General features: G+C 42.7%; 1 protein-coding gene across 2 annotated transcripts in view; it reads right to left on the bottom strand.

Annotated features, from left to right (window-relative positions):
* LAMA3 (laminin subunit alpha 3) overlaps window positions 1-22,685 on the bottom strand; it is a 158,507-nt gene that overhangs the window by 63,927 nt on the left and 71,895 nt on the right. For both annotated transcript variants that reach the window (XM_058177795.1, XM_058177794.1), the window contains exons 26-37: window positions 21,665-21,756; window positions 20,937-21,108; window positions 16,700-16,826; window positions 16,469-16,608; window positions 13,417-13,532; window positions 13,049-13,260; window positions 12,338-12,542; window positions 9,504-9,648; window positions 7,788-7,928; window positions 2,472-2,636; window positions 1,958-2,059; window positions 824-907 (exon numbers count right to left, since the gene is read on the bottom strand). In XM_058177795.1, coding sequence (XP_058033778.1) covers window positions 824-907; window positions 1,958-2,059; window positions 2,472-2,636; window positions 7,788-7,928; window positions 9,504-9,648; window positions 12,338-12,542; window positions 13,049-13,260; window positions 13,417-13,532; window positions 16,469-16,608; window positions 16,700-16,826; window positions 20,937-21,108; window positions 21,665-21,756 — 1,701 coding nt within the window. The remainder of the gene's footprint in view (window positions 1-823; window positions 908-1,957; window positions 2,060-2,471; window positions 2,637-7,787; window positions 7,929-9,503; window positions 9,649-12,337; window positions 12,543-13,048; window positions 13,261-13,416; window positions 13,533-16,468; window positions 16,609-16,699; window positions 16,827-20,936; window positions 21,109-21,664; window positions 21,757-22,685) is intronic.

Consider the following 22,685-nt stretch of genomic DNA (forward strand, 5'->3'; position numbering starts at 1 on the left):
GGCAACCAATGCAGGGAGTTGCTTAACTGCAATGCAACACATTATTGTATCATATTACAGAATTACTGGATGCCAGAATAATCTGATGCTGCTCTTCGGTGTTTTGAAGGAAGAAATATATCCTCCTAAGTAACTAAGCAAGCAAGCTATCTTTACAATCTGGCTTCTGGAAATATTCTCCCGAATATTTCTTCTGGCATGAGAAGTCCCATGACAGCACAACAGGCAAATTTTCATAAATAGGAGATTTAGCACTAGATAAATATGTCTCTCTAAAATCTTTGATTATTATAATGTAAAAGCAAAGCAAGTGGGAGGAAAAGGACTCAAGCAAGTATGCCGCCCAGCTGGTAATCCTCCATGAGAGTCCCAAATACCTATTGCACCCAAGGATGCTGTTCCTCTTTCCAAATGCTGATTAAATATGCTGTTCTCCCTTGCTGCATTTAAAGTATAAACTTGCTGCCTTCTTCTATAGCACATGAAGACTAGGGTTACACCCTGTAGTTTTATTTCCCACTGAGAAAATATTCTCAATTATTTACTGGATAATAGGCCATTCTCAATTAGAACATTAATTACAATAGAAATTCTTCTCACATACAGAGAGATTCTTTATGTACCATGTGCAGAAATATTTACTGCACAATTAATGCATGCTTCTAAGCTTTTTTCTCCAATAGACAGTGGAATACTCAGAACTGCAGGCCTTGGAAATTATTCTTAGAGCAGGAACATTTAAGTTTGCTTTTTCTGATATGGATCAAAATAGGCAAAGATTTGATGACATAGCTTAGCAAAAGTGAGTTAATATCATTCTTACCTCAACTAACTGGACTGATCCATAATACAGTTTGTCTGGCAAAGGATTATTAGGATCTATATAGGATATTTTCATCTCCCATCCCTGTGCAAAAATAATTGAAATTCAATGTCAGTACAATATTGTACTTATGTACTAAATTAGCATGCTTCATGAGAAACAGAGAGGGGAAACAGAAGAGACAACTTAGATGGGTGCACCAATGGTGGGTTTCAAAATTTTTTACTACCAATTCTGTGGGTGTTGCTTGGTGGACGTGGCATGGCTTGGTGGGCGTGGCACGAGAAGAATACTGTAAAATCTCCATTCCCTCCCCAATCCAGGGGTAGGTTACTGAAAAATCCCCATTTCCTCCTGATCAGCTGGGACGAGAGGCAAAGAATAGATGGGGGGGGGGCCAGTCAGAATTTTTACTACCGGTTCTCTGAACTACTCAAAATTTCCACTACCGGTTCTCCAGAACTGGTCAGAACATTCTGAAACCCACCTCTGGGGTGCACTGATGGAAGACTTGAAAGACCAGGTTAAGGACAGATTGTCATGGTGGCACATAATCAATCAATCAATCAATTAATGCATTTAAATAACCTGGATAATGTCTTAACAGCACTAGGGGAACAACACTAGTCTTATATGTGCCTCCATGGAAACTCTATGTCCAATGTCTCTTACAGCCCACTAAAAACGCCATGGAGGGCAATGCCAATATAAGGAAGGGAATATGAACAGCATAAACTAGCTTGTAGGAGCCCATCAGATACTAGCCCTGGCCACAGAGCAATCAAGCTCACTAATGGGGCATCAAAGATTATTAATATGCCAAGACCTATGATCAAAGAAACCAGAAAATGTAGGACAAAGAACACAGTCAGACTGCCACTATAGTGTGTTGATGAGATAAGCACATATCATGAGGCCCTCTTTAAAAAAAGGCATTTTTCTGACAGGTAGTAGAACTTAAGGAACAAGAATTATCAAAATGGCATATACAAATAAAGACTTCTCAGACTTTCATATCTTCACATTGTGGCTGTGCAGGAAGCACCATGTAAGCACAGAAAATGAGTGGTAAAGGGTAAACACTTTTTAAAGCTAAGATGATGCATTCATGTTTATATACATTATTTGACTTACAATTAGCTGTACATCTGGTCTTTTTTCCAGGAGAGCCATGCCTTCACTAGGTAAACCAAAGGATTTCAACTGATAGCTTAAATATCCTCCATATGAAGAAAGCTAAATAACGAATTTCAGGAAATACAGAAATTGGTTTTTATACTTTAAGATACCATAATATTTAGTCTTCATAATATCTTCAACCACATTTCCAATATTGGTACAGAGAGGTCAAGAAAATAAAAAAAAACCTTTGACATTAAAAAGCTATTTATTGATGTACCAGATTATCACTTGCTAGAAACATATTTTGCCTGAATTCACTTTGTTCTAAGTGATACTATAATTTGTTTGGTTTTGGCTTAGCATATTGTATGAATCCAGATGCTATAATTCATAAATGATGCTTTACAGTCTTCCACATAGAAGCCCAGTCTGAATTTATTATAAATAAAATAAAAAAGATAAAAAAATAGTATTTGGAGTTGATAATGAGGCAATTTTGACAGATATTACAGAAAAGATCATATACCTTATTCCCCAAGTAAGATGAGGGTGCCACCCAATATAAATTGTGCAGAAGGGGAGGTAATTCTTGGACATCAGCAACAACACTGTTGCTAATAGGATTGAAAGTTGTAGGAATACTCATGGCATTACCCACTGCTTCCAGATGCCAGTTTCTCATGTCGGTGAACTAATAGTAAAATAGAGGAGAGACAAAGTTTTTGCTTTTTATTTATTTTTTATTTATTTTATTTTATTTTTTATTTATTTTTATTTATTTATTTTTGTCACAACAATATATGTAAGTATCATACAGAAAGGTTATATAGTATATAAAGGTATAAGCATATATATATATAGGAAGAAGAAAAGAAAAACAATAGGACAGGAACGGTAGGCATGTTTGTGCGCTTATGCACGCCCCTTATGGTCCTCTTAGGAATGGGGTGAGGTCAATAGTAGAAAGTTTTTGGTTAAAGCTTTTAGGATTATGAGAAGAGACCACAGAGTCAGGTAAAATATTCCAAGCACTAATGATTCTGTTACAGAAGTCATATTTTCTGCAATCTAGATTAAAGTGGTTGACATTAAGTTTAAATCTATTGGTTGCTCTTGAATTATTGCAATTAAAGCTGAAGTAGTCTTTGACAGGAAGGACATAGATGATTCTATGAGTTAAACTTAGGTCTTGTCAAAGGCGACATTGGTGTCTGGGACAAGAAATACAGTTTTGGCATTGCAACTGTGACAGACATTAACACTTCTCCTCATGGCAAACAAACAAGGCAACCTGTTTTTGCAAAAACCTGCTGAAAGCTAAAGTAAAAAAACCAATAGCTTTAAACTCAGCAGGATGGAAATGACTTTAAAAGGAACAGCAATGACATAAATGACACAGGAAAGGAGAAAAGATTTACAAGAGCATTGCTTTTAACCTTAAAAAAAAATGAAAGAATTTTAAATCCTCAGTACAAAGAGAGAAAACAGAAAAGTATTAATGACTGATAAAAGTCTTGCTGTCATTTTTTTTTTTAAGGTTAAAAGTAATGTTCTTGTAAATGTCTTTCTTAGAATGAACAGCTTTAGCATCTGGAAAACCCCTACTGATTTGTGTGCATCCAGTTCAATCCCTTGGTTACCCTACAATCAGAGGTCTGGTGCTCATTTCAGCCTCAATCAGTCATTGCTTTTAACATACAAAGCAAAACTCCAATCACATTTGGCTATCTGATCTGCAAAGGGGAAAAATATAACAGGCCTAGCCTGTTGGTGGTTGACTGGGTCCGGCGAACCGTGGCTTGACCCAGCAAACCCGACGGGTGAGTGGCCTATTCCAGCTGGAGGCCTGGCTTGGCGGCCACGAAGAGGCCCGATGGTCGCCTTCTTTGTCATCTTGAAGGTTGTCCACGGGTCCAGGGGACGCCCTCGCTACCATCTAGAGGACGTCTATGGACCGTCTATGGGGGCTTTTTTGAATCCTTTGCCCCCCCCCCGGATTTGGAGAGAGATGCCTCGTCGGTAGGGGATCTTTTGAAGACCTTTGGTCCCCAACAGGGGGAATTGAGGATTGTCCTGGACAATCCTAGCCTGTCTATTGTAGGACTATATCCTCTCTCTCCCCCCCCGCGCCCATAGACCACCCCTCGGGACTGGAGATGAGGGGTTGGAGCTCTGACTGAATCATGGCGGTTTGTTCATCTACCGCCCAAGACCTATATCCCGGCTGTCTTCTACTCGGAACTACTGGCGCGTCAATTTCCATCTTGACAGGTCCAGGATGGGTCTGTTCGCCGGACTTTTATCATGCGGACATTTACAGCGGCTGACCTTCTTGCCCTGCGAGACTCCCCTCTCTCGCGGGTCTGGCCCCCCACATTATCGAGGGCCCATCTTGAGGACGGGTTTTGGAACCCCGAGAGATGGCATGCCAAAAATAGGAGACTCAGGGGATTTTTAATTAATTATTTTAATAGGGTTTTTAAGGGGAATTTTAATGGGACTTTTAAGGGGAGGGTGGGAACTGACGGGTCTGGGTTGGAAGGGGGGGGAGGGTAGTGTTGGGTGGGGGTGGGAGGGTTAGGGTGGGTGAGGGGGGTAGCCCGTCGGGAGGGAAACCAGTTCCAGCGCATGCTCGTGGCGGCTATCAATTGGGGTCGGGGGTTATGGGGGAGTGTGTTCCTTTGTGTGAGGTGAGTCTATTTGCACGGTAAGTGGGAGGGGCAGATATGGCGGAAGGGGGATCGTATCGACATAGGGGTCACGCGTTCGATGTTTGCAGGCGATCGCGTGCCCCGATCCCCCTGACTTCTCCCGTTCCCCGGATGGCCAAGACCCTCAGAGCCTGGGCCTTCGTCTGATGTTATGCAACGCACGGTCCGTGGCCAATAAGGCCCCCCTAATACATGATCTGATTCAGGGGGGTGCCGCGGATATTATAGGCGTTACGGAGACCTGGTTGGGCACTGAAGGGGGTGTGCCCCTGGTCGAGATGTGCCCACCGGGTTTCCGTGCATTCCATCAGCCGCCCAGGGTAGGGGTGGAGGGGTGGCGGTTGCTATTAAAGAGGGTCTAGAGCCGAGGAGACCACTGTACCTCAGATTGCCGGGTGTGAATCCCTCTTTGTGAGGTGGGGTCATAGATGTCAGATGGGCTTGCTGGTCGCGTACCTGGCTCCTTGCTGCGTGACAGCTGCCCTGCCCGAGCTCCTGGAGGTGCTTGCCGGGGTGGCAGTGGAGACCCCCAGACTTTTAGTCATGGGGGACTTTAACTTGCCATCTGCCGGCTCGTCATCGACGGTAGCTCGGGAGTTCCTGGCCTCCATGACGGCCTTGGACCTGACTCAAGTAGTGGATGGCCCCACTCACATCGGGGGAGGCACACTGGACCTGATTTTTGTCTCTGGTCAGTGGTTGAGAGATCTGGACTTAAAGGAAATAGTCATTGAACCTTTGTCATGGTCAGATCACTCTCTCCTTCGCCTGGACTTTCTGACCGCTACCCAACACCGCAGGGAGACGGAACCATTACGGTGGTACCGTCCCAGGCGCCTGATGGACCCAGAGAGGTTTCGGACGGAGCTTGGGCCACTTCCTGAGGGTCTGGCTCACGGCACGGCAGAGGAACTAGCTGCAGCCTGGGAACGGGCTGGGGCTGGGGCTTTAGACCGTGTCGTGCCTTTGCGACCTCTGACCGGCGCAGATCCCAACCGGCTCCTTGGTTCTCCGAGGAGCTGAGGGGGATGAAACGCCGGAGAAGACGCCTAGAGAGTTCCTGGAGGTCCAGCCGTTCAGAGGCTGATCGGACACTAGTTAGATCCTATACCAGGACCTACCTAGTGGCACTGAGGGAAGCGAGGCGTTCCTACGCCTCCTCCCTCATTGCGCCGGCAGATAACCGCCCAGCTGCCCTGTTTCGGGTGACCCGCTCCCTCCTTCACCAGGGGGAGCGGGATGACCCGTTGCGGGGACGTGCTGAGGAGTTTAACGGTTATCTATACGATAAAATCGTTCAGCTTAGGGACGGTCTGGACCAAAATTGTGGCGATTCAGGCGAGGTATCTGAGGCGGTCTTGGTGATGTTGTGTGGGATGAGTTTGACCCTGTGACTCCGAGGACATGGACAGGTTGCTGGGTAGATTGAATGCCACCACGTGTTTACTGGACCCGTGCCCTCCTGGCTGGTGCTGGCCACTCAGGAGGTGACACGAGGCTGGCTCCAGGGATTACGAGCGCTTCCTTGTTGGAGGAGTCTTTCCGGCCGCCTTGAAAGAGGCGGTGGTGAGGCCCTCCTCAAGAAGCCTTCCTGGACCCGGCTGTTTTAGGTAATTATCGTCCGGTCTCCAACCCGCGGCGAAGGTTGTAGAAATATGGTGGCATATCAGTTTCCCCTGCACCTGGAGGAAACTGTCTATCTGGACCCGTTCAGTCCGGCTTCCGACCGGTTACAGCACTGAGGCGGCTTTGGTCGCGTTGGTGGATGATCTCTGGAGGGCCAGGGATAGGGGTTATTCCTCTGCCCTGGTCCTATTAGACCTCTCAGCGGCTTTTGATACCATCGACCATGGTATCCTGCTGCGCCGGTTGGGGGGGTTGGGAGTGGGAGGCACCGTTTATCGGTGGTTCTCCTCCTATCTCTCCGACCGGTCGCAGACGGTGTTGACGGGGGGGCAGAGGTCGACCCCGCGGCGCCTCACTTGTGGGGTGCCGCAGGGGTCGATTCTCTCGCCCCTTCTGTTCAACATCTATATGAAGCCGCTGGGTGAGATCATCAGTGGCTTTGGTGTGAGGTACCAGCTGTACGCTGATGACACCCAGCTGTACTTTTCCACACCGGGCCACCCCAATGAAGCTATCGAAGTGCTGTCCCGGTGTTTGGAAGCCGTACGGGTCTGGATGGGGAGAAACAGGCTCAAGCTCAATCCCTCCAAGACGGAGTGGCTGTGGATGCCGGCATCCCGGTACAGTCAGCTGAGTCCGCGGCTGACTGTCGGGAGCGAGTCATTGGCCCGGATGGAGAGGGTGCGTAATTTGGGCGTTCTCCTGGATGCACGGCTGTCTTTTGAAGATCATTTGACGGCCGTCTCCAGGAGAGCTTTCCACCAGGTTCGCCTGGTGCGCCAGTTGCGCCCCTTTCTAGACCGGGATGCCTTGTGCACAGTCACTCACGCCCTTGTGACGTCTCGTCTGGACTACTGCAATGCTCTCTACATGGGGCTCCCCCTGAAGGGCATCCGGAGGCTGCAGTTGGTCAGAATGCAGCTGCGGGTGATAGAGGAGCCCTCGTGGCTCCTGGGTGACGCCTACCGTGCGCAGGCTGCACTGGCTACCTGTGGCCTTCGGGGTGCGCTTCAAGGTGTTGGTGAACGACTTTAAAGCGCTCCATGGCACAGGGCCGGGTTACTTACGGGACCGCCTGGTGCTACCAAATACCTCTCACCGACCGTGCGCTCTCACAGAGGGACTCCTCAGGGTGCCGTCGGTAGCGACAATGTCGTCTGGCGACACCCAGGGACGGGCCTTCTCTGTGGGGCCCCGCCCTCTGGAACGAGCTCCCCAGGACTTCGTCAACTTCCGGACCTCGAACCTTTCATGAGCTCAAAACTTACTTATTTATCTGCGCTGGACTGGGTTAGTTTTTTAAGTTATGGGTTTTTAAATGGGTTTTACTTCCAAATTTTAATTATGGCCAATTTAAATAAGTTTTTTATTAGTATTTTAATTGTATGTATTGTGCATTTTACTTGGCTGTGAACCGCCCTGAGTCCTTCGGGAGAAGGGCGGTATACAAATTTAAATAATAAATAAAAAAATAAATAAATAAATAAATAAATAACATTGCATACCTTGTCTCTACGTCTATTTGTACTGTGGCAAGTATTGGTGGCTCCAAAACAAAAGCAAGTAGTACAACCTTTGGGATTAGCAGAGTCCAGATAAAACGATCCTGAACGGCACATGTCACATTGCACCCCTTCAACATTCTCCTGTAAGTCAGTTGGAATAAACCATTTAATGTTTCCATTGAAAACTTTGCAGTAATAGAGGGAAAAAATAGCTGTAAATGTTCAAGACAGTTTCTCCATGGTCTTTCAATACTCAGTAGCACAGATTATCTCTTTTGTAAGGAAATTTTTAAAGTGTCTTTAGTATATAACAGCCATTGCCACAATCATTATGCAGCTGTCAGTTTAAATAAGGGGCCTTCCACACAGACATCTTTGAAGTCTGCTGACACAAATTTTATTGCTGTGTGACTTAAATGATTCATGCTGAATGCACCCAATATTTTTGATCAAATCATAAGAAACCAAAAATCTACTTCTGATCGGCATGAATGCTTCTATTCTTCTCTGCATGTTATCCTATTTTTTAAAAACAAATACACATTTGCATGTAAATAAGCCCTTCTACTGGTAATATATTTCTCAAGAGGCATATTTATAAATATACTCTCAAATGCTTTTGGAACTAAGAATTCTGGAAAATTATGAAATTTCGTAATTACATCCTCCTCCTATCTTTAGTTCAAAAAGGACAGATCATTCAACTAATGAGAAAATTTAAAAAGGCTGAAGCCTTCTTGCATTCCTAGTAAAAATGTAGACTATAAGGACTGTTGTGAAGAAGCCTGCCCACCTCACATGTTCAATAAGCGCAGCACAGAGCGTTAATAATATCACAGCATTTGTGTCAATGCGCACTTCAGTTTTTTGCTTTGATTATGATCATATTGTAACAGTTACAGGAATCTGAATGGAAAATAAATTGCCTCATACTGGTATACACAGAGGAAGGATTTGATCAGCAGAGGAAGAAAATTGATGCTGCATCCATCAAGAGACTTTTTGATTTAAAACAAGTGGACAGGGTATGCCAATAGGGAGAAATAAATTAGTGACTGATACCCTAATCCTATTACTAACTACAAATTAAGTACTATTCACTGTAACTCTTGGACAGTTTTTCTGGAAATACTATGATATCTTGACAATATATAGGGCATCAAGTAAATAATTCATATTCATATTCAGAAATGTTATTAAATTGTGGGATCACAACTAAATAATACTGATTGGCTGGTTCCCACAACCCTAATTCCACACTCAATGAGCCCACAGTTTTGGATCTACCAATGAAATAGGTATCTAGAGTGAATGTTGCAACATATTTCCCTTTATTCAATTGACAAAATAGGTTGATGCATGCATTGCTGGAAAATCAGAAGTATATAACCTGGTCAATAATTCTTAGAGGATTTCCTAGCAATATTTTTTTCACAATAACAAAGAATTTATAAATAAACCCATTCAACCTTTTCTTAACAGTTCTTTCACATTCCTAATAAATGCAGTCGAAGAACTGAGATGCAATCTGTGCTCAAAAATCAACCATTTTCTCATGTCTGTCACCACCTAATTAAAGATCTACACAATCTAATGTACTAAAACTTTTAGAGACACATGTCTAGGTATATTATTTTTTAAAGTAATTATGAGAATGAGAATTATTTATGTTGAATAAAATAATCACACAAACTTTGAAATATCAACACATCTGACCTTACAGAGGCAAATTCCTGTTCGTGGATTGCAGATGTCTGGTTCTGTTCCTCCTCTGTTACATTTACAAGGTTTACAGTTGGGAAAACCATAAGAACCAGGAGCACAACGATCACACTGCCGCCCTGCTATTCCTGAGCGACATCTTGAACAACAAAACAAAGGCCAAAAGTCCGTTCTAAAAAGGGTGGCTTTCTTTCCAGGAGATCAGATTGGTGTATAAAACTGATTTTATGTGACAGAGTAGTAGATGCAGAGTTAGAACTAAGACTATAAAAATAAACTTGCCCCAGATGCTGAGTGGATCTTTATTCCTTAAAAACTTTACCTTGCTAAGCAGGAAATTTTGCATTTCTTTTCCAGTGGCTAGCAAAATTTCTTTTACTTTCTATGCCAAAAACCAAAAACAGATATGATGCTGAGGTCTCTGATTTATCATTTTTGTATTGTATCAAAAGAGTTAAATGGAAACATTCTAAATCATTTGAAAGTGAGAAGCATAAAGATATACTGGATGGTAAATTTCAATCCAACAAAAATAAATTATTATAACTTAGGAACACAAAGATTGCAGGCCTGAGTTAACACTGAATCAGATGTTACATAATTAGGTAGGCTGAAAAATGACATTGGAATAGACAAGTTCACCACCTCATTTCCAAATCCATTGTCTCAGAGAAAATCAATTGTCAGCTCAACCATAAAACAATCAGAAAGATCAAGAATATTGATGGGCTAAAAAAAAAATTACTAGAAAGGCTCTGGAAACCAAGCAAGATAGTTTCAAATAAACCCCACAACAGTAACCCTCAAAAAAGAATGTTCATTAATTGCTCATTATTCTTGTAGTTTTGCCCCACAACCCATCTCACAGATGGGCCCTAATCAATGAAATATCAAACACTCTGCTATATCCAATGAAAATTGTGTTGCCATTATACCGAATCACATTTATGTTCTAATTTGCATAACTACATGGAAGAATTGCATCCATGTCCCTTTCTAGCTCAGCTTGCTACCTACAGTACTGCAATAAGCAATTCGTTGTTCAATAAACAAGTTGTTCACTTTAAAACAAAACCTTGTCAGAGAAAGTTTTCCTATAATTACAGATATTACTAATTAGTACGTGGTGGCTTGGTGGCTAAGAAGCTGAGCCTGTCGATCGAAAGGTCGGCAGTTCAGCGGTTCGAATCCCTAGTGCCATGTAACAGGGTGAGCTCCCATTACTTGTCCCAGCTTCTGCTAACCTAGCAGTTCGAAAGCACATAAAAAATGCAAGTAGAAAAACAGGGACTACCTTTGGCGGGAAGGTAACAGTGTTCCGTGCACCTTTGGCGTTTAGTCATGCCAGCCACATGACCACGGATACGTCTTTGGACAGAGCTGGCTCTTTGGCTTTGAAACAGAGATGAGCACCACCCCCTAAAGTCAGGAACGACTAGCACATATGTGCGAGGGGAACCTTTACCTTTTTAAACAATTCTTTTCCAGCTGTCTAAAATAATTGGGTTATCATGGAGCATCCTATTATAAAAAGGTCACTGCATATAAAATACTCCAATTCTTTTTATACAGGATTATAGCAATATGCTAAAGCACAGATATTTTGTCAATAGAAGAATATAGGTAATGCAGTGTTTCTCAATCTTGGCTAGTTTAAGAAACTGGATGTCAACTCCCAGAATTTCCTAGCCAGCATGGTGGGGGATTCCAGGTGTTGAAGTCAAGACATGCTAAAGTTGCCAAGGTTGAGAAACATTGAGCTAGAGTCTATGTATGTATAGACAGATACATAGCTAGCTGCGTAGATGAAAGATAGAATTAGCTATTAATCATGTCCCTAACAAAACAGCCTGTAAACATTACTTGCTGTTCCAATGTTACCCCTTTCACTGTATGGCAGAACAATAACCAATATGAATGGAACAGTGCATTCAGTTTTGGTCACCATGATGTAAAAAAGATGTTGAGACTCTGGAAAGAGTGCAGAGAAGAGCAACAAAGATGATTAGGGGACTGGAGGCTAAAACATATGAAGAACGGCTGCAGGAACTGGATATGTCTAGTTTAATGAAAAGAAAGACTAGGAAGACATGATAGCAGTGTTTCAATATCTCAGTGGCTGCCACAAAGAAGAGGGAGTCTATTCTCCAAAGCACCTAAGGGTAGAACAAGAAGCAATGGGTGGAAACTAATCAAGGAGAGAAGCAACTTAGAACTAAGGAAAAATTTCCTAACAGTTAGAACAATTAATCAGTGGAACAACTTGCCTCCAGAAGTTGTGAATGCTTCAACACTGGAAAATTTTAAGAAGATGTTGGATAACCACTTGTCTGAAGTGGTGTAGGGTTTTCTGCCTAAGCAGGGGGTTGGACTAGAAGACCTCCAAGGTCCGTTCCAGAATAACTCTGTTATTCTATTCTATTCTATTCTATTCTATTCTATTCTATTCTATTCTATTCTATTCTATTCTATTCTATTCTATTCTATTCTATTCTATTCTATACTATCTCTGGAAATTAAAATATGTCTGCTGCTGAACAATGGAATGGAGTAAACCTGGCTCAGTAGCTTTACTATTGACTGCTTGGCCAGTAAATAGCCACAATCCTTAAAAGCAACAATGCCCATGTTTCATGCAGAACATCTCAAGAATTAACTTTCTGGTAAGTCACTTTTTAAAAATCACCTGAAGGATGTGGGACTGAGAATAAGGAATTGACCCAGAGTAATTATTGAATTCTACAGTCTAAAATTTAGCTAAAGCATCCTATTATGCCAAAAAAAAAAAAACCACCACCAATCATTCCATCCTAGAAATACTTACATACCTGCACTGTCCATCAATTTTATTACATTCAGAATTCATAGTACTGATAACTCCTTTGCTTGAGCAATTGCACTTTTCACAGCCGGTAAGTGGATGGTATCCAAAGTGCAACCTCACACACACTTCACATCTAGGCTTAACAGTTTGTGGTGGACAAATACATTTCCCAGTGATATCATCACAAAGATGCCTTCCACAGCTGCAAGCTGTGAACAAGAATACAAATTATTTCATACTCAAAGAATATTTGAATTACATACATTGCTCTTGTTGGAGGAAAAATCCACTAGAACCTATTTTGTCTCGTTTCAAAATTGTTTGAAAAATTTGATTCGAATATGTGTATGCTCATCCAATAGTAGTCATTTTTATAAAATACATGGCTCTCCCTACAATGTTATGTAAATAAACTGCAAAAGCTGCTTAACATAATTGAGCAAGAAATAATATATTAGAGATGAATCTCAAATACTTAATGGTATCTGGATAATCACATTCAGTTTAAGAAGCTGAGATATGGATGAATGTTTTCCACATCCAAGCATCCTTTTTGGGCATTCTTTACACCCAAACAAAGCAGGAAGTTTTTAATGAATAACTCTGAGCAAAATCCTTAAACTGAGAATGAAATCAACAACAAAATAAAATATTTGGTTCTTGGGCAACATTCCAAAAAAGGGGGTAACCTCTCCCATGTGGAATGGCTACTTACGTTTGCAGAATGGAAATCCATAGTAACCTGTCTGACACCTGGTACATTGGCGACCGATGATATGTGGTCTGCAGTTACACTGTCCGCCATCAGGGTTGCAAGTAGCACTGGTAGCACCCTTTCTGTGACAATTGCATGGCAGTGCCCCGTCATTAAAAGCAGCCACGAGTGATCGAGCTGAATTTCGACAAAATTCTGAGGAATTGCCAGGACTATTAAACAGAAAGATAGGAGAACACACCAGAGTTCCACTATTAAAAAGGCTATGCCCACTTTCATTTTCATTTATATAATATGTATTTATTTAGTGTGCTTTTAGCATGATACATAATCCATCTTTCATTTTATATAGATTCGATGACACTTACACAATGTGAAAACTGTTTCTACCACACTGGCTGATGAAATCTGTTGAACGAATCACACTGTCTTTATGAAGAAGTGTGTAGCTGTAGTTATGTGCTGGAACAACCAGGACATGTTCCTTTAAAATGATAAAATTAAATTGCATATTTTAGAAAGTTAAAGTATTGGTGCCCAGTTTCCAGACAGTTTCCATGCATTTTAAGGTTATGCACACATGTGTGAAAAGCACTTGCAATGCACCTAAGTCCTAAAAAGGTAAAAAAATTAAAATACTTATTTAATATTTATTTATTTAAATTATTTACATAATTATATTAAATAGTCCTAAAATTGACTATCATGTAGGTCCCTTCCTTAATGGGGCTTGCCTTAGTCTCTGTTATTCTTACATTCCTTGGGTACCCCCGTCTTCCCCCAGTATTAGGAAACCTCTGCCCCAGAGCAAATCTTGAAAAGAAAATGAAATTCCTTCTCTCTCTTCTGTGAATAGTAATAATTTCTGCTCACAGAAAATTGTGTTCCAACCAATAAAGCACACTTTTCAGATGGTCACTTTAGAAACAAAGAATGCAGTGAGCATATTTTACTAGGGTGGTATTTTGGGATGGTACAAAGATAATGAATGATTTCAAGATTTTTGTGACAGTAATGAAAAAAAAAATCAGTGTCAAAGAGAAGATGAAGAACAGCACAAATGAGAAACGTCTGCCCAGAAGTAGGGTTATTCTGAGAAGGGTCTCTGAAAGAATATGTAGAATGTCAACAGGTAATGAAAAGAAGACTTTTCCGATGTATAAAGGTAAATATAACTGTCCATTGTGTCCGATTCTAGGGGGCAGTGGTCATCTCCATTTCTTAGCCAAGGGAGTCAGTATTGTCAAAAGACATTTCCGTTGTCTTGTGGGCAGTATGGCTATACACCAAAGGTGCACAGAATGTCGGTACCTAATTATCTACTTGCATTTGCATGCTTTCAAACTGCTAGGTGGGCAGGAACTGGGGCAAGCAACAGGAGCTTGCCCCGTTGCGCAGGACTCGGGTCTCAAACCCAGGCTGTCAACTGACAAGCTGAGCATCTTTAACCACGGTTAAAGCCACCACAGTCCTCTCCAGTATATATCTACGTCCAAATACATTGTTTTTGAAAAACTACTAGAAGCAAGTGGTGCTTTTGGTAACTAGTAAAATGTGTTATTAGCAATCTAATCCCAATTAGCAGCTTAATGATAATTAGACACCTATGGCATGTATGGTCATTGTTTTAGAAATATTTCTTTACCTAAATAGAAAAAAGAATGACTACTGTTGGACAAAAAAGCATTGGGAGGAAAAGCAACTTCCAATTTCCTGCGGGCTTCTCTACTTTCCTTGTGGGAAGCTGGTAGGGAGTTTCAGAAACCTTCCTTCCTTCCCTTCCCTTCCCTTCCCTTCCTTTCCCTCCCTCCCTCCCTCCCTTCCTTCCCCAGCAGGCACGTAAATGATTGCTGCCAGGTGAGGGAGGAAGCAAGAGAGTGAGCTAGTGTCCAGTATGATGCAAGCTTTGAGGGACTGGCCAAGAATGCACAGTAGTGGAGACAACTTGCAATCTTCTCTGGCACATTCTCTCTTGACTTTCTCTCTGCAAGCTTTCCAAAAGCAAAAACGCCCGCAACCTGGGCGTCCTCCTGGATGAACGGCTGTCTTTTGAAGATCATTTGACGGCCATCTCCAGGAGAGCCTTCCACCAGGTTCACCTGGTGCGCCAGTTGCGCCCCTTTCTAGACCGGGATGCCTTATGCACGGTCACTCACGCCCTCGTGACGTCTCGTCTGGATTACTGCAATGCTCTCTACATGGGGCTCCCCTTGAGGGGCACCCGGAGGCTTCAGTTAGTCCAGAACGCGGCTGCGCGGGTGATAGAGGGAGCCCCTCGTGGCTCCCGCGTGACACCTATCCTGCGCAGACTGCACTGGCTACCTGTGGCCTTCGGGGTGCGCTTCAAGGTTTTGGTAACAATCTTTAAAGCGCTCCATGGCATAGGGCCGGGCTATTTACGGGACCGCCTACTGCTACCGAATACCTCTCACCGACCCGTGCGCTCTCACAGAGAGGGACTCCTCAGGGTGCCGTCAGCTAGGCAGTGCCGTCTGGCTACACCCAGGGGAAGGGCCTTCTCTGTGGGGGCTCCCACCCTCTGGAACGAACTCCCTCCAGGACTTCGTCAACTTCCGGACCTCCGAACCTTCCGTCGCGAGCTTAAAACACACTTATTCATCTGCGCGGGACTGGATTAGATTTTAAATTTACTGGTTTAAATGGGTTTTATTATTTATATTGTTTTTAACAATTTGGCTATGGAATAAGTTTTTTACTTGTTATTTTAGTTTGTATTTATATGTATTTTTATATGCCTGTGAACCGCCCTGAGTCCCTAGGGAGATAGGGCGGTATATAAATGTGAAAAATAAATAAATAATAAATAAATAGTGGGAAGGTGGCAAGGAGTGTGAGCAATCACATTAGTTCCTTCTGGCTTCCCCACTGACTTATGGGAAGCTTTCAGGGAATCTTGAAAATGGGGATCACATGGCCGCAGCGACCACAGCAGCAACACTATGATGTTGAAATGGCAACAAGTTCCCCAAATTTCATTCCCACAGGATTCATGGATCACAGTAAGTCAACCCATTTGAGTTACTCTGGTTTAATAATTCTTGTCCTTTACTTTCAGAAATCATCTAACTGAAGGTTACAAACAATCAAACAGACATGAAAGTTTTAGTAGTATATACAAGGATTGAACAAAATACAGTTTTGAACAATTTTCAAAGGCCATACTTTGGCCTTTGAAATCAATTTTCTATAACTCAGGACCCTCCAGATATTTGGAGTTACAAATCTCTAGATTTGCTGCTACCACAGTTAGTGGCCATCATGGTTAGGAACTCTTAATTGCAGTTTTACACATTTGGCAAGATATGGAAGGCCAGTCGAAGCTTTAGCTTATCAGAGCATAAGTAAATGTAACTGTATAGTCTCTATCTCAATTAAAAATTAAGCAGTTTTTAAACTTACCAATACCATTGTTCTTTCATTGGGAATTTTCATAGTGACTGAGATGTCATGTTTAAGAATATCAAATTCAATATGATTTTCAGACATTACCAGACTTCGACATCCGGAAGTATGTGGACAAAATGAAGCATTGTAAGAACCTAGAACAGGTAGAAGTGGGATGAGGACACATCTAATCTATGAAAACTAAAATGTCCGAAAAAATCTAAAAAACTGTTAAGTCCAGGTTACCTGACCAGAATTGTCCTCCATCCACTAATACTTGCACTGGAAATGTTGGATTTTCTGGCTGGTAAAAATGTATGATAAACACATATCGGCCTATATGTGGAACTCTCCCATTCAGGGTAATTTGGTTCTGTCAACATAAATATGTGAAAATTAATATATTGGACATCACAAAGTGAACACTGAGCATTATGTTTGCACACATAACATTTCCTTGATTTAATACTAAAATGAAGTCGAAGATATTTGATGACTTTAATAAGAAAAACTTTCTGACCTACTTTTGTTTGAACCCTCTCTTTCCCAGGAAATGACTTAAAACTTAAATGGAACAGAAATAGAATAATCTGATCATTAAATGTGATATTTCAACTGTACGGTACTTTAGCTATTTTTAGAAACTGTAAATGACTTCAAGCAGTTGCAGCTTGTGAAGGAAAAATCCTAATAACAATTCACTATTCTTCTTTTTACAATTCTCTACAAGACTATAGAAGCTCATATTGTAAATCAAAGTAATCTATCAAACACCAATCTAGAGTATTCTCAGATTGCTGGTAAAGCTCCATTGTTTTCCCTCTGTCAAACTTCTTCCTTTAGCTACTCAAAACATGGTTGACATTTTCCAGAAATTTGATATAGTTTGGTTCATAGTAAAATTTTATATTATAAACTAAGCAATATTACTGGAAGAAGATTATAGTCCTTTTTTCCACCTCCTGAAATTTCAACTTGGTGCCTTTTCCCCCGTTCTTCTTATAGCTCAATCAGCACTGATAAAGAGTGAGAGGTTCAGCCTATGGCTGATTTTTTGTGACGTGCCACATGGCTCGGTATTCTCTCCATTCCTGTTCAACATCTACATGAAGCTGGTGGCTGAGATCATTCACCATGAGAGGCTGAGGTATCATTTCCACCATGGTGATCCAAGAAATGCTGTTGCTGCCCTCTCTCGGTGCCTGGAAGCTGTGGGGGGCCTGGATGGGGGACAACAGACTTTGGACAAACCCTGGCAAGATTGAATGGGTGCATGGAGCTTCAAGATCCAGGACTTTAAATACCTTAATTCTGGATGAGGTGCACTACCCCAGATAGACCCCAACTTAGGGGTCTCCTGGAGATACAATTCCTGCTCAAAGAGTTGGTGGCAGACACAGCTAGGAGAGTCTTTGAAGAACTTTGTGTTGCGCACTAGTTGTGGCCTTTCCTGGATTGGGAGTCCCTACACTCAGTCATTCTCACGTTTGGATTACTGCAATGCACTTTACATGGGGCTACCTTTGAAGGGCATTTGGAAGCTTCAATTAGCACAGAGCAGTGGCCAAAACAGTTCTTGGGGCCCCTATACTGGTCCATGTTACCTCACTCCTCCATGAGCTGCACTGGTTGCTGGTTTGCTTCCAGGTGCAATTCAAGGTGTTGGTTATTAACTTTAAAGCCCTGCGTGGCATGGGTTCAGGATACTTGAGGAACCATCTCATCCCAATGGGACTGGCCTGCCCCAACCACACTGGCTGAAAAGGCAGCTGTGGGCCCCTTTCTGGATCAAGGATTGGCAGGATTCCAGAGAAGACCATCTCTGCTGTGGCTCCTGCCCTTTGGAACATCTTACCCCCCTGAGGTGAGATCGGCTCTCATCCTTCTTGTTATGTACCATATAAGGAGTGAGCTATAGGCTTCACTCAGGTCCATATAAGTACCCTATGTACCATATAAGGAGTGAGCTATAGGCTTCACTCAGGTCCTCCAAAACGGTGGGAAAATACTTAAAGCTCATTGGTTAAGTCGTCTGATATAGCCCTCTATAAAAGAGGACACCGCCACACAAGCAAGTTGTTGGGTTGTACCGGTCACTAATAAAGAGCTGTTGTTACTGAAAGAGCTGTGTCCATCTCTTCCATCACCTGATCTAACACTTCTAACTTTTCATAAGGCCCTGAAGACTTGGCTCTGCCACATGGCTTAGGGCCCCAACAGGAGAGCATCACACTGCAGATGGTTGATAACTTAAGAGGAAATCCCAGACCCACAGATACATCCTGCTCCTTATCTCCCCATCTTTTAACTATAATTTTTATCTTTGATTGTAGCTTCATTTTTATCATTTTTTATCATTTTGAAATATTTATCTTATTGTTTTAAGGCTTTTAATGCTATAAGCTGCTCAGACTCGCTTCAAAATGAGATGGGTGACAAATAAATTTAATAAACAAACAAACAAACACTGACTTTCTAACGATATAAACAGAAACTCACCACAGAATTTGAACATAGATATAGAAAATTATGAGGTATTCATCTCCACCCTCAGGTGACAAAATGAATATCCATATGGAATATAAGCTTCAAGAGTTATTTGAGCTACTACATCTCTTTACTAGATGTCAGCTTCTTGCAAATCAGTTAAGGGAAGTACTCAAAAAATTTCAGGCCTTCAACTCCATAGCAAGTAAAGTTAATATTTACAAACCAACGGGCTTAAAGTCACTATTGGACTTTTCTACCTTTAATGCCACCACGTGTTTACTGGACCCGTGCCCCTCCTGGCTGGTGCTGGCCACTCAGGAGGTGACACGAGGCTGGCTCCAGGCGATTACGACTGCTTCTTTGGTGGAGGGTGTCTTTCCGGCCGCCTTGAAAGAGGCGGTGGTGAGGCCCCTCCTTAAGAAGCCTTCCCTGGATCCGGCTGTTTTAGGTAATTATCGTCCGGTCTCCAACCTTCGCTTCGCGGCGAAGGTTGTAGAGAGTATGGTGGCATATCAGTTTCCCTTGCACCTGGATGAAACTGTCTATCTAGACCCGTTCCAGTCCGGTTTCCGGCCCGGTTACAGCACGGAGACGGCTTTGGTCGCGTTGGTGGATGATCTCTGGAGGGCCAGGGATAGGGGTTGTTCCTCTGCCCTGGTCCTATTAGACCTCTCAGCGGCTTTCGATACCATCGACCATGGTATTCTGCTGCGCCGATTGGAGGGATTGGGAGTGGGAGGCACCGTTTATCGGTGGTTCTCTTCCTATCTCTCCGACCGGTCGCAGTCGGTGTTGACAGGGGGGCAGAGGTCGGCCCCGAGGTGCCTCACTTGTGGGGTGCCGCAGGGGTCGATCCTCTCGCCCCTTCTGTTTAACATCTACATGAAGCCGCTGGGTGAGATCATCAGTGGTTTCGGTGTGAAGTACCAGCTGTATGCGGATGACACCCAGCTGTACTTTTCCACACCGGACCACCCCAACGAAGCTATCGAAGTGCTGTCCCGGTGTCTGGAGGCCGTACGGGTCTGGATGGGGAGAAACAGGCTCAAGCTCAATCCCTCCAAGACAGAGTGGCTGTGGATGCCGGCATCCCGGTACAGTCAGCTAAATCCGCGGCTGACCATCGGTGGCGAGTCATTGGCCCCGATGGAGAGGGTCCGCAACTTAGGCGTCCTCCTGGATGAACGGCTGTCTCTAGAAGATCATTTGACGGCCGTCTCCAGGAGAGCGTTCTACCAGGTTCGCCTGGTACGCCAGTTGCGCCCCTTTCTGGACCGGGATGCCCTATGCACGGTCACTCACGCACTCGTGACGTCTCGCCTGGATTACTGCAATGCTCTCTACATGGGGCTCCCCTTGAAGGGCATCCGGAGGCTACAGTTAGTCCAGAATGCGGCTGTGCGGGTGATAGATGGAGCCCCCCGTGGCTCCCGCATAACACCTATCCTGCGCAGACTGCACTGGCTACCTGTGGCCTTCCGGGTGCGCTTCAAGGTTTTAGTGACCACCTTTAAATCGCTCCATGGCATAGGGCCGGGTTATTTACGGGACCGCCTACTGCTACCGAATACCTCTCACCGACCCGTGCGCTCTCATAGAGAGGGACTCCTCAGGGTGCTGTCAGCGAGGCAATGTCATCTGGCGACGCCCAGGGGAAGGGCCTTCTCTGTGGGGGCTCCCACCCTCTGGAACGAACTACCCCCCGGACTTCGTCAGCTTTCCGACCTTCGGACCTTCTGCCGCGGGCTTAAAACATACTTATTTAATTGCGCAGGACTGAGTTAGATTTTAAATTTATGGGTTTTAAATTGGGTTTTATGTCTATATTTTTTAATTATCGGGCTTTTAAAATAAGTTTTTTAATTGCTTTTATATTGTATTTATGTGTTTTTAAGTGCCTGTAAACCGCCCTGAGTCCTTCGGGAGATAGGGCGGTATATAAATATGATCAAATAAATAAATAAATAAATAAATAATGCAAAAGGCAAATTACCTGTGAGGAAGACAGAGTCACACCATTGGCTGAGTAAAGAGATGATAAAGGAGAACTCAATGAGTCCCAGGAGACCACATATCTTGACCCTTCTACAAATTCGCTGTTCCTGTGAGCATCCAAAACTACAGCTTCAAGGGGCTTTTCATATTGCAATGGTATACAGGAGGCACTTTAAAGACAGAAGAATGCCAAATAAATGTCAAATACGGCATATTTCAAAAATGCTCACTGAACAGAATAAAATATACCTCAAAATATAGATTGTGAAGTCAATAACTCTGTTTCCACAACAATCAAACTGCAAAACATTTACCCTAGCATGTCGTGCTAATCCTTGCAACATAGTTAGTTGTCAGTTCAGTGTGTTGTGTGAATCAGGAAAATTGGATTAACTCAAGTTCAACAGGTATAGTCAACATTTAGGACACAACCAAAGGGTTTACCATATGATGACTCAAACAGCAAAATTATTCTTTGAACATGAATCCTTGTATAGACAATATGGCATAATTTATCTAGAGGAAAGGATCATTGGAAAGTCTTAAGATCAAATTAGTCTGACTACTTCAATCAAGGTTTCTTATGTTAGAGTAATGGAGTGATAGCTATGTTGCATGATGGGCATTGTAAGTAGTCCCAAACTTACTGAGCAAACTGAGAATATTAAAATTACTAAGTCTTAAAGTTCACTTCTGTGGGAAGCAAAAGGGAAGGAAGTATTTTACCTTGAACCGTGGATATATGTTGCAATGCAATAAACTTGAGGTTCCACGTAGTCCAGAGAAAAATCCTCAATTGGAATAATGCAAATTTTATGCTAGGAAAGGAAGACAATGTGTCTGTTAACTTTTTCCCAATTAACAGGAACATGTGAAAATGGGGGCACATTATTTAAACTTTTTTTTTATTTGTCACAACATTATATACAAGCACATACAATGAAAGGAAACAATAGGACAGGAACGGTAGGCACTTTTGTGCACTTATGCACGCCCCTTCTATTTATGCTTCTAGAAAAAGTAAAGATAAGAAAGCTTTCTAGCTAAAAGCTAACACAATTTGTTGAGACTTGTGAGCACAGGACTTGTTCGCTTAAAGCTTTGCCCTACAGTATTTTTGTATTTAGAAGGATGTGTGAGAGAACTATGAGTGCAGTATGGTGCATAGAGACAAGCTCATTACATGGGATTAACTTGGCCAACATTTACTCACTGTATTGTCTTAAACTCAGCAGCACTTTTTTGTGTGGCTGTTGATAAAAATAAGATCTCCAACATGATTGCCAATGTCCGATGACGGATATGGCACAAGAAGAAGAATTGTCTTAAACAGCTCATTTGCTTTTATTAAGGAGAGAAGGAAAACACAGAAAGATTAAATCTTCATATACCAAAAGGTGGCAGTAAAGATCTTAGAATAGAAACTACCATATTTGAACCTTTCAAACAGAGGAATCTCTAGAGAAGTGATTGTTTTATCTAGTGCAGGGATCTCCAACCTTGGAAACTTTAAGACTTGTGGACTTCAACTCCCAGAATCCCTCAGCCAGCAAAACTGGCTGAGGAATTCTGGGAGTTGAAGTCCACAAGTCTTAAAGTTTCCAAGGTTGGAGACCCCTGATCTAGTGTATAGTGTGGTTCCAGAAAAACCATACATTTACAGTTTGACTTTCTTCTAAAAAGGTAGCTCATGTGGGGATTTCCTCTAGGTAAGCTGAGAGAGAGAGAACTGGCCCAAAGCTACCCA

The sequence above is a fragment of the Ahaetulla prasina genome, chromosome 3 (genome assembly GCF_028640845.1).
Source record: "Ahaetulla prasina isolate Xishuangbanna chromosome 3, ASM2864084v1, whole genome shotgun sequence".
NCBI lineage: Eukaryota > Metazoa > Chordata > Lepidosauria > Squamata > Colubridae > Ahaetulla > Ahaetulla prasina.